At 43.2% G+C, this 12,031-nt stretch overlaps 1 protein-coding gene across 2 annotated transcripts; it reads right to left on the bottom strand.

The window, feature by feature from the left end:
- Positions 1 to 2,694: 2,694 nt before the first annotated feature.
- LOC114687902 (DPH3 homolog) lies at positions 2,695 to 6,393 on the bottom strand. Of its 2 annotated transcripts, XM_028862523.2 has the most exons (3): positions 6,050 to 6,372; positions 5,575 to 5,649; positions 2,695 to 3,135 (listed from the first exon to the last, which is right to left on the bottom strand). In XM_028862523.2, exons 1-3 carry the CDS (start codon positions 6,155 to 6,157, stop codon positions 3,070 to 3,072), a joined length of 249 nt encoding a protein of 82 aa, XP_028718356.1. In that variant the 5' UTR covers positions 6,158 to 6,372; the 3' UTR covers positions 2,695 to 3,069. The 2 variants fall into 2 exon arrangements, with proteins under 2 accessions (XP_028718356.1, XP_028718357.1); XM_028862524.2 differs by lacking the exon at positions 5,575 to 5,649 and having other exon boundaries at positions 6,050 to 6,393.
- Positions 6,394 to 12,031: the final 5,638 nt, after the last annotated feature.

Genomic DNA, 12,031 nt, shown 5'->3' with positions numbered 1-12,031 from the left:
CTGAAATGTTGTGAGCCATCACAATGAAATGTTTTCCCTTTATAAGAGTTGCCGTCATCGTGGTATCTCTTCACAGCAATAGAAACCCTGATCCCCCTTCTATTCCTGTTACGAAAAGTCCCTTGGGAAAGTACCAACCCTGTTCTGGAAATGTGGCTCCAAACGCCCCAGCTAACTGCTTGCTTACTTTCCTTCACCCTGCCAACCAGGATGTAGTTTTCTTGTGTTCTTTGCCTTTAAAAGCTCCCTGTAAAATGCATTCAATGCTGTTCTGGGAGAAATGTTTCTCTCCAGGCAGTTGACAGCTGGGTTAATGCACACTCTCAATTCTCACTTCAGACACTGCGAGTGGTCTTTTGGTCTCTACCCTGCAACAAGGCCAACCTGGCTTGAACTAGTTTTGAGTGCACAATAAACAAACTGTCCTCCAAGTGAATTTTCAGGGATAATCCCCTATTATGACTATCTTATGACTACAGAGCATTCAGTGTACTAATTAAAATCAGATGCATTTTATGGACAGGCACAGTGTGTTATATACTTTAGCCTGTCAGTCAAAATAGAGAACCATCCAAACTACATCCCTCATAAGCCAACTCCTACTTAGACCCCATGAAAAGAAGCCCCAACAATAACTTAGAGCCCTTAGGTATGTTCCCCCATGTGGCCTCCTTTCTAATCAGCCTTCTCTTTAAAGTAAGTTTCCTTGGTACTTTTACAATGTTTGAGTCTTTATTTCAGTTCCTTGAAGAGGCCAGGAACCTCAAAACCCAACCCAGACTTTAATCACTACAACATCCATACTAGAAATCTACTTAGAAATGGCCCAAAGTTAGGAGTTCTATCTCATGTAAAATCATGACACCAAAAACCTTTAATGTAAAATTTTGGTATTTGGAGGAATAAGAACTTCATGAAAACATGAATTTGCTTGGAAATGCAAGTCATTCTAATGAATTAATACATACAGTTCTAAAAAGATTTTTTTGTTGTATCTGAATGCATATGTGAACATATATACAGAATCCTTTGAAGAACTGACTTAAAACTTTTCACACTGCAGTATGATAATGTTATGGAAGATAAATGGAGTTCCCATTGGCTGTGATTCATATTAGTTTTGAGTTTATAAAGGTTTTAGTGCTGGCAAGAAGCCATATCTGAAATGAGCTGACAGCTGAGGGATCTTCTGATCCTGTCTCCTAATGGCACAAATGAGGAATCTATATGCCCTGGTGAAGACTACAGAGCTCATGAGACAGAGCTGGTCCACTTACCAGTTCTCAGAAGTGCTCTGGAAATGTCTGGGACTCCAGTCACATCTGAATAGCCAAGTTTCACAAGCTTTTCAAGAGAAGTATCCCTTAACAGGAGTGCACATCTGATTTGGACACCCATTATGTGCAGGTTTATTAGGTGTGCCCTCATGGACATGTCTGTTTAGAGCCAGCTCATATTTTCAAGCTCATCCTCTGTTGTGGGGTTGTCACTTATTAGGACTAGGGGTGACACAGGCTGTGATATGTTATAACCACTGCCCTATGAAGACTCAACCCAACCCATGTCTGAAATGCAATCCCTTCAGTCATTTCATGAAATACAGGCCCAGACACAGAGATACTTGTTCCAACCTGGCAAACTTACTCATATGCTTTCATTTGCCAAGCTGGCAGACTTCACACCTCTCACTGATGCCAGTTTTACTTCCATTGGCTATGTTTTTTTTTTTTTTTTTTCATCCTGTTCTGACATAAGGGATGCACTGAAGCTAGACTTTTCCTGGTCCTGCCTGGCCCATGGTCAGGACAAATCTCTCTCACCCGCCAGTCTTGCAGCCGCTTGGACCGAAGTAAACACACAGAAGCTTATATTATTTACAAACTGTATGGCCATTAGCTCAAGCTTATTACTGACTAGCTCTTACACTTAAATTAACCCATAATTCTTATTTATGTTTAGCCACGTGGCTTGGTACCTTTTTCCAGTTTTGCCTTTACATCTTGCTTCTCATGGTGGCAGCTGGCAGCATCTCCTGATTCAGCCCTCCTGTTCCCAGAATTCTCCTCTCTTTTTGTCCCGCCTATACTTCCTGCCTGGCTACTGGCCAATCAGCACTTTATTTATTAACCAATCAGAGCAAAACATTCACAGCATACAAATATCCACAGCAAAGCACAAAGTATCAGGAGCTGTTTCTTTTACCATTTCACTCTGGTTTTTCCTTCCTTAGTCACTAATTGGAAGCTACAGAGAAACCATGGCCTCACAATGCAATACCACACTGAATTCTTTGAAGGAAGAGTAACAAATGACTGAGAACATGAACAATGAAATCACAACAAGGTCAGAGTGACTGGCTAGCAAAGGAGCCAGAGTGCAGCACCAGGAGAGGCACAGATTTCCTTAAGTTTCCAACAAAGCAAATGACAGAGAAAGGCCTCATCTGAATCATCTCAGCAACTGTGTCAAAATGTAATCATTTAAAATAAACACCCTCTCAGGCTGGAGAGATGGAGAGAGAGGTTGGGGAACACATAGTGCTTTCAAAGGATCCAAGTTTGGGTCCTAGCACCCATGTCGGGTGGCTCACAACTGCCTGTGACTCCTGCTCCAGGAGATCCAGTGCGTCTAGCCTTCCTGGGCAACTGTACTCATAAGCACATACCCCCACACAAATGCACACATACATATAACTAAAAATAAAATAATAAATCTTTATAAAATAAAGAGCCTCAGGATTGAAGTGGACGAGGCTGTTTTCAGAAAATAAATTAGTTTTAAGATACTGAAATGATGCAACTGAGAGAAAGGAAAAGCACCAGTTTATATGGCTCTTCCTTCAAACTCAGACGGACAATTAGGAATCCTGCCCATTCCATGGGAACAGGAAATCCAGGTCTGACACGTCACAGGCTCGTGTGTTTATGATGAATTCGGCGGCTGATGAAGATCCACATGGAAGAGCCAGCCACAGACAGCTGTCCTGTGAAGAGCTTGTCTACTCAGCACTTGATCCATCCACCTGGGCTCCTTCCCTGCTGCTCAGGATTTGGGTTCCTGGGGGCTTCTTCAGCATTTAACTAACTCTTTGTTGCCTGAAGGTGCTGGGACTGTTTCTCCACACATAAACTGATCCTAAGACAGAAGAAGAAATGTTACTAGCCACCAGGTTTCTGTCACACAAATACATCAACATCACTTTCACTTTGTTACAGAATCAACTCAGCTTTAGTTTTTTCCACTGCTATATCATTTGTTTCTATCATTATTATATGCTAGCAATACAAAATCAAGATGTAAAATTTAGGGGAAAATTCATTTATGATATTAGAAAAATGGCAAAAAATTTAATTTAAAAAGTCTAAAATGTATGCACTAAAAACTAACTGTTGTCCAGTCTATCCTTGTCCATTGTATGATGTGATCAGGACCTTGGTTTTGTTTTGTTTCCCAAAGATTTATTTATTTATTTATTATGTATACAGTATTCTGCCTGCATGTGTCCCTGCAGGCCAGAAGAGGGCACCAGATCTCATTACAAGTGGTTGTGAGCCACCATGTGGTTGCTGGGAATTGAACTCAGGACCTCTGGAAGAGCAGCCAGTGCTCTTAACCACTGAGCCATCTCTCCAGCCTGTGATCAGGACCTTGATCTCCCCATAGATATTAGTAGTTATCCCAGTTGACAAAAATTGGAGACCAAGGAACATTTTTTTAAAAGATTTAATTATTTGTTTATTTATTTATTTTTATGTATGAGTGCTCTATCTGCATATACGCCTTTATGCCAGAAGAGGGTGTTAGACCCCACTATAGATGGTTGTGAGCTACCATGTGGTCACTGGGAATTGAACTCAGGACCTCTGGAAGAGCAGCCAGTGCTCTTGACCTCTGAGCCATCTCTCCAGCCCCAATAGCACTTCATTTTTGTTCAAAGAACTGGAGTCATCACTAAATTAGAATTAAGAGCATGCTGAAGATTAGTCCTAAATTCTTTATTTAATAAGCAATGTCTTATAAACATGCCCATCTTGCTAAAGAGCAACCAGAAACAATCATGTCGCATCTTTTAAGTTTTTGCATTAATCATAGCTGGTCATTCAAATATCAGCCTCTCTAAATGAGCACTAAACAATAGGTTTTTGTGTTTCCCAGCACAGACCTGCAATAGTAACTACTTTGGAAATGAGGTTCAGTCTCTGGTTTCTTTCCTTTCTTTTTTTCTCCCTTTCTTTCTTTCTTTCTTTCTTTCTTTCTTTCTTTCTTTCTTTCTTTCTTTCTCTCTCTCTCTCTCTCTCTCTCTCTTTCTTTCTTTCTTTCTTTCTTCTTTCCTTCCTTCCTTCCTTCTCTTTCTCTTTCTCTTTCTCTCTCTCTCTCTCTCTCTCTCTCTCTCTCTCTCTCTCTCTCTCTCTCTCTTTCTTTTTTTTCCCCTCAAGACAGGGCTTCTCTGTGTAACAGCCCTAGCTATCCTGGAACTCGATTTGTAGATCAGGCTGGCCTCAAACTCAGAGATCCATCTGCCTCTGCCTCCTGAGTGCTGGGATTCCATCTCATTCTCTGGTCTTTTATCCTGGTTTATGCCTGACACTACAAGAACTCTCCCAGTTACTGCATATCTCCCATAGTGCGATGCTCAAGGAGTCAGCCCCTGGTCTGTCCTTGTTGCTCTTTGTACCAGAGACCATTTTAATCCAAGAATGAATCATCAAATTTCTACGTTATTGTTTCAACTAAAGCCTGCCACTCACAAAGCTCTGTGCTTTGGTCCAACTTACCCTACACTCATTTAGAGTTCATCCTTTAGGACTGTTAACTCCTAACTTAAGACTCCAAAGCACTAACTGCACTTTGGGTGAGGGGTAAAAGCATTTACCCTTTATCTATTGTCATCCTTATTGGGTACAAAGGAACACATTTAACATGAAACTGTAAAAATCACAACTTGGAATTATATGTCAAACAAGATAACATAGACTGTATGCATAAACCAGGCAAGCAATAAAAGGCAATCTTTTCAAAATGTCCTGGAGCTCTAAACAAACTTAAATATTAAATACAAAAGAAATGTCAAAAGAAAAAACACCAATTAAAATAACCTTCATGTTTTTTCATTCCTAATTAAGTCATTTTCATTACATTACATTGTTATTACAGAGCAATTTCTTTACTGCCCTTTCCAAAGTGAACACAAGTTATGTAATTTAAACTTGAATAATAATATCCTACAGCTACGTACTGACAATTTGTAAAGCTTTAAAAAAAAAATACCCATGATCTAGCACAAGGTTAAGAAATGCTCTTCTAGGCTGGGTGTGGTGACCCATGCCTTTAATCGCAACCCTTAATACGCAAAGGCAGGGGGATCTCTATGGGTTCAAATCCAGCCTGGTCTACATAGCAAGTTTCAGGACAGCTAGGGCTACATAAAGACCCTGTCTCAAAAAACAAGCAGACAACAAAAACCCAGAAAACAAAACAAAACTCCCAACACTCTTCTGCACTTTTATATTAGGCAGGCTGCTTTAGGTCTCTATCATTACCTACACCACCCACCCCCTTCAATGTCTCCCTTACTTTGTCATAAATCACTTTTATAATGAGAGAGCAGCTAGGACACGTTGCCACATCTTCTCCATTCTCCAAATCTTCCTAGGACGAAATCAAACAACGTATGGTCAGCATAGCCCCCCTTCCGTCATCTTCCCACAAGCCTTTCCCACGTCTATGTGCAAGAATTGGATTGGGTAATAGCGCAAAGAACTTCCCCCAAAGTGTCACCTAGAAAAACCGGGGAGATTAGGTTGTATTGATCGCCCCCAAAATGCTGGGGTACAAAATCGAATCCCCTTCTCCAAAGAAATCCCCAGGAAAAGATTTTAAGGGGGGGGCTAGGGAGAACTGCGCCCCCTGGCCAGACCGTGTGCCCCGACAGCTTAGATTACTGCTTTAGCGGCGGGGTTCAGGAGAACACGTGGGTGACAGCCTAGCCAGGGACACCGGAAGGGAAAATGCGCAAGCTCAAGGAGTCGCCGATGGGCCCTGAGGGTACCTTGGTGATGGAGAAGTTATCCCCACAGGGACAGGGGTAGAAATAGGTCTCCGAGTCCTCGTCATATTGAAAGTCCTCGATCTCCACCTCATCGTGAAACACCGCCATAGTCACGGGGTGGACACTTCATCAGTTTGCTTAACTCGGCCCGAGATGGAAGGTCTGGACTTCCCGGCCTACTCAGAAGCAGGGACAATCACTTCCGGGCTGCGCAAGGCGATGACGTAACTCCGGCCTCGGTAGCCAAATGGGTGACCGGGTCGCGGTCGCCATGGAGATAACCGAGCTGGGGGACTTATTGCCGCAAAGGTGACGCTTACTGCGCAGCTGGTTTGCGCAGCGCTCCGCCCACTGGGTGGCAGTGACCAATAGTGTGAGGGGCTCTCTCACACGGTTGCTACGTCACTCCGGGGCCGGGGAGTTTGGGTCTGGGTTGTAACTGAGTTGTCTCCTTTGCCCGAGGTTCAGGGAACCTTAAAGAGTGGGCTGGAGGCTACGGCCCTTATCGGAGGGGGGCGCCTGGTCACCCACGCAGCGTCCTCTCCAGTCCGCAGTGGTTGACAACAGCGCTCCTGGAATTGCATTTCAGCCGACCTTGAGCGCAGAGAAGCCTGGCCTGTGTTCCTGCCTGCAGGTACATCGCTGCCTGTCTCACTCCAGCCACCTTCAGATACCCTGAGCTGTGTGGTAGAGGAGCAAGATCTGGAAGACAGGGACGAATTCTAGCGCTGTTTGCAGTATTCACTATAGTGATAGGTGCGGTAGTAGCAATAACATCACTTTTAATTATTGGTTTTTTTTTTTTTTTTTTTTTTTTTTTTTTTTTTTTTTTTTTTTTTTTTTTTTTTTGGTTTTTCGAGACAGGGTTTCTCTGTGTAGCTTTGCGCCTTTCCTGGAACTCGGTAGCCCAGGCTGGCCTTGAACTCACAGAGATCCGCCTGGCTCTGCCTCCCGAGTGCCGGGATTAAAGGCGTGCGCCACCACCACTCGGCAATTATTGGAGTTTTTAGTGGGCCACCTACACTCTGAATGCAATTCTGTTGATCCTGGGGTTCAAAACTCCATTTTATTTATCTTTAATTCAGATTCAGAGACTGGGCATCTTTGCCCAAGATTACATACCTAGGCTATCTATCTCCAAAGCCCAGGAACAAATTATTTGTGTGAACTTCAGTTCTTGGTGAAAAGAATGGTTTTCCTGGTAGTATTGTCAGCATGCAACATCTTCCTTGAAGTGAAATGCACATGAAAAGCGCTTTGTCCCGAAAGCAGTGCTGAGCCTGTTTTGGTTATAATCAGGGACTTTGGAGTATTGCCCTATTACTAGACAGTTACTTAGATCTCACTGGAGGAATGCAGTGTAGTGAAAACCCACTGTGGCAGAATAGGATCCTGGATCAGAGTCTGACTTGATGGGCTCTGGGAGTTGGAAATGTACATTCTTTGGTTCTTACTTCCTTTGTGAGAAAAGAGTCTTTGAAATCTAACATTCTTTTTTTTTTTTTTTAAGATTTATTTATTTATTATGTATACAGCATGTATGATTGCTGGCCAGAAGAGGGCACCAGATCTCATTACAGATGGCTGTGAGCCATCATGTGGTTGCTGGGAATTGAACTCAGGACCTCTGGAAGAGCAGTCAGTGCCCTTAACCGCTGAGCCATCTCTCCAGTCCGAAATCTAACATTCTTTTCCGTGGGAATTAATAGTTCAGCAATCATGTATAGCTTACCTAGCTTACATTTCTATAACATAAGCATAACATTTAAATACATACAGTTTGCATAACCAATTTTGTGCACATTGAAAGGACACTTTCATTTTGAAGCCCCTTTAAAGTGTTTAGGTAAACCTAAAGACAGAAGTCTTTGGAAGGTAAAATCCAGAAGTTACATGAAAAGAGTGTATGGAAGGCCGGGCGGTGGTGGCGCACGCCTTTAATCCCAGCACTCGGGAGGCAGAGCCAGGCGGATCTCTGTGAGTTCGAGGCCAGCCTGGGCTACCAAGTGAGTCCCAGGAAAGGCGCAAAGCTACACAGAGAAACCCTGTCTCGAAAAAACAAAAAAAAAAAAAAAAAAAAAAAAGAGTGTATGGAAGATTGTTTCAAAGATTTCACTCTCTTTTATGCATAAATTGGAGATCTACACAGCAATTAGGAGGTATTTGTAGCCTGTTGAGGGTTAACTGTAGCTTGTCTATGCAGAGGAGAAATCCTGTGGAAGTCTTGTATCTTTATAAATACAAATACTTCCCAGGTAGCTAGCTCCTGGGACACAGGAAATAAACTGATTTTCCAGTGTCTATTCTTAGTTCAGGTCATCAGAGTTGGAAACAGTCTTCTCGAATGTGCAGAAGGGATGCAGCTGTGGGTAGGGAGATGACTTGGCGAGTCAAGTATATGGTTGTGTAACTCCAGCACTGATGGGAATGGGGGCACAGTGGCCAACCTTTCGGTGAACTCCAGGTTCAGGGAGAGACTATCTCAAAAAATATGGTGGAGGATGAAGAAGACATCCAATCTCATCCTCTGCCTTGAACTCACAGATGCACATACATATAACACACAGGATTTGCATGCATCCATATTTGGCTCATAGTATGTATAAATTGCTAGGCCTTTTATTTAAAAAGCAAACAAAGGGCTGAAGAGATGAGCACTGGCTGCTCTTCCTGAGGACCCAGGTCAAATTCTCAGCACCGACACTGCAGTTATAACTGTCTATAACTTCAGTTCCAGGGGATCCAACCCTCTCTTCTGGTCTCCATAAGCACCAGGTACACACATGGTGCATAGACAGACATGTAGGCAAACACTCATACACATAAAATAATAAAAAAGATTTAAATAGTAAAATACAATTTAACAAACCTTTCTTTTTCCTGGTACTAGGAATCAAACCTTGGGTCTAATGCACGCTAGATACATGCTATACTGGCTTAGCTACACCCCCCAAGTCCTGATCTTATAGTAAGCAATTCAGACCCATCAAAAACAACTTTCTGGGGCATCTTAAAACCTGAAGTTACAGGAGTGTCTTAGATGGGGTTTTATTGCTGTGAAGAGACACCATGACCATTGCAACTCTTTTAAAAGGAAACATTTAATTGGGGCTGGCTTATAGTTTCAGAAGTTTAGTCTGTTATCATAGTGGCAAGAAGCTTGGTGGTATGCAGGCAGACATGGTGCTGGAGAAGAGTTCTACATCTTGATTTAAAGTCAGCAGGAGATTGAGCCACAATGGGTGTAGCTTGAGCATACCAGACCTCAAAGTCTGTGGCCAGTGACACAATTCCTCCAACAAGGTCACATCTCCTAATAGTGCTACTTGCTATGGGCCAAGTATTCAAATACATGAGTCTATGGGGGCCATTCCTATTCAGACCAGCACAACGGGACAGCTAGCATTTCTTTGTAATTTCTCTACCAATCATTTGCATATATGTTATTTAAAACAGAAAAAGAAAGGGTGATGAGGCATTTATTTGTGGTAGCTGACACTGTTCCCGATACATTTAGGTGTATTGTGTCATTAGAATGACACTGTGGGGTACAGATGGGGTGTGTCATTAGAATGACACTGTGGGGTACAGATGGGGTGTGTCATTAGAATGACACTGTGGGGTACAGATGGGTGTGTCATTAGAATAACACAGAGGGGTACAGATGGGGTGTGTCATTAGAATGACACTGTGGGGTACAGATGGGGTGTGTCATTAGAATGACACTGTGGGGTACAGATGGGGTGTGTCATTAGAATGACACTGTGGGGTACAGATGGGGTGTGTCATTAGAATGACACTGTGGGGTACAGATGGGGTGTGTCATTAGAATGACGCTGTGGGGTACAGATGGGGTGTGTCATTAGAATGACACTGTGGGGTACAGATGGGGTGTGTCATTAGAATGACACTGTGGGGTACAGATGGGGTGTGTCATTAGAATGACACTGTGGGGTACAGATAGGGTGTGTCATTAGAATGACACTGTGGGGTACAGATGAGCTGTGTCTTTAGCTTTGGGAAGCCAGGTTTAGGGGCTGAAGAATTTGCTAAAGCAAAGCTGCAAAGTCATGGTGCCACTTGGATCCCTCTGATCCTAGAACCAGACTCAGTGGATGACTGCTCTGTCTGATCCAGTTCAGGCGGAAGAGAGGAAACCGCAGGGATGTCCTACAGCAAGATGTAGGGCCGATCCCAACCGTTTTCTACACTCTCTGCTTCTGCCATCTCTGGCCACTGCTCTACCAGAATCTTAGAGTCTTGACTTCCTGCTTCATCCTGGGCAGTCATTTAAACTCCGGAGATCATGTCCTTGTTCTGATTTATTCATGTTCTTCAGCTGCTTCTTGTGCCCTTCAGGGAAGGTTTATACCTTTCCATTGGCCTACGGTGACCCAGGACACATTTATGTAGACAGCTCCTCTGGTCACACTGGCCCTGGCTCTTCTAACTCCCCAGGCTGGTTCCTGGCTTGGGCTTTGTTCTTGCCGAGATCTCTGCTGCAGTGTTCTCCCCTTCAAGTCTGCCTGGCTGCCTCTTGGGCTCTGCCCTCAGCTCAGCAGCCGTGTTCGTCTCCCCCCCCCCCTACACTTCATCACTCCTTCCTCCTCTGTTGTACTCGTCCCCATAACTATCCCTTTAATTAATGTCAGCACCCTTCTCTTGCTCAGCTCCTTGGGCTTGGCAGCAGGAGCCTTTAACCACTGAACCAGCTTGCCAGTCTGATGTAAATAATACACACACACACACACACACACACTCACACACACTCACACACACTCACACACACTCACACACACATACACACACACTCACACACACTTTAAGAATGGAATAAAGCTCGGAAGGCAAGTTGTTGAACACACTTTTATAAAAATGCCTTTATTTGCCAGCAGGTGACACTCTTGGTCATGGTGCTGTTAACAAAATTCAGTCTATGAAAAAGAACAGCTTTTAAAAATTAACTTCCTTTTGTTTTCCGGTTGAGAGGTAGACTGTTGTGAACAGCATAGTCACTAAAGGTGTACTGTATTGTAAAAACATTTATTTTAGCAGTAGCTGTCTAAAATATTAAGTGGAACAATGTCCACTTTTCACTGGAGGATGAACTTAATAATAGAGATTTTGGTCCTAAGTGATATAACTATCTTTCTAGCCGTTGACTATGATTTAACTTTCTTCAGCACAGCATGAGCTCAAACTAGGCAGAACCATAAGGGAACTACCTGAGGCCACACAGGAAGGGTAGCCACAGATAGCAGGAAGCAACAGTGTGGAGAGTATTTCATGGGATGGGTAACCTAGGTTACAGGCCATGGAAGATCAAGAAGCAGATGAGGAATAAAAACGTCCACATAAGGGAGAAGGATTAATGGCAGGGAGCAACTGAGACTGAGGACCTCTGATTGTAATGAGGGCCCTCCCTTCAGTCTGGTGCTGGGACTCAAACCCAGGGCCTCCATGTGTTTCAAATAAGCACTCTACATCTGGGCTTCACACTTTAACTCTAAGTGAGCCTTTTCTTTTGCAAGTAAGACTTGATGGGGCCTTTTCTGTTTCCTGGCTTTGTACTTAACTAGTTTATTGTCTCTGCCATTGTAGGAACTTTGTGGGAATTTCAGTATATGGAAAACTGTGTTCCTGCTGGTGTGAATCCAAAGGTCTTAGTATAGTATTGGGACCAAAATATCGTGTCAGACAGCTGAGGACTCCCAGAACCCCATGGGTTTCTAAATTAAGTTCTGCTTGCTTGCTTTCAGTGACCAACACACTGTTTTTGCATGAGGTAGCAGAGGCCTTACACCTCTTCCAGTTACTGGGGGAAAACAGCCAGGAGCATGTTTATTCCCAACATTGTTAGCAAGAAATCCATCTATCTGAAGACTACTTAGGGGGTTGTGGCTTTTGAGAAATTCTCAGTTATATCACTACCTGGAATACTAATTTATTTAGTTTTATCTCCACCTATTAGAACCTAAGTTT

Source organism: Peromyscus leucopus, chromosome 9, assembly GCF_004664715.2.
Source record: "Peromyscus leucopus breed LL Stock chromosome 9, UCI_PerLeu_2.1, whole genome shotgun sequence".
Taxonomy (NCBI): Eukaryota; Metazoa; Chordata; class Mammalia; order Rodentia; family Cricetidae; genus Peromyscus; species Peromyscus leucopus.
The sequence above is the reverse complement of the archived record's forward strand: the minus strand, read 5'-3'. Positions and strand labels throughout refer to the sequence as shown.

What these genes read in the sequence shown, in the direction of transcription:
- LOC114687902 (XM_028862523.2), bottom strand. Translation starts at nt 6,157, where the DNA reads ATGGCGGTGTTTCACGATGAGGTGGAGATCGAGGACTTTCAATATGAC. An exon ending in ATAACTTCTCCATCACCAAG is followed by an intron (nt 5,650 to 6,049) that starts GTACCCTCAGGG and finishes ATTTCGTCCTAG; the next exon opens with GAAGATTTGGAGAATGGAGA. An exon ending in TAAAAGTGATTTATGACAAA is followed by an intron (nt 3,136 to 5,574) that starts GTAAGGGAGACA and finishes CTTCTGTCTTAG; the next exon opens with GATCAGTTTATGTGTGGAGA.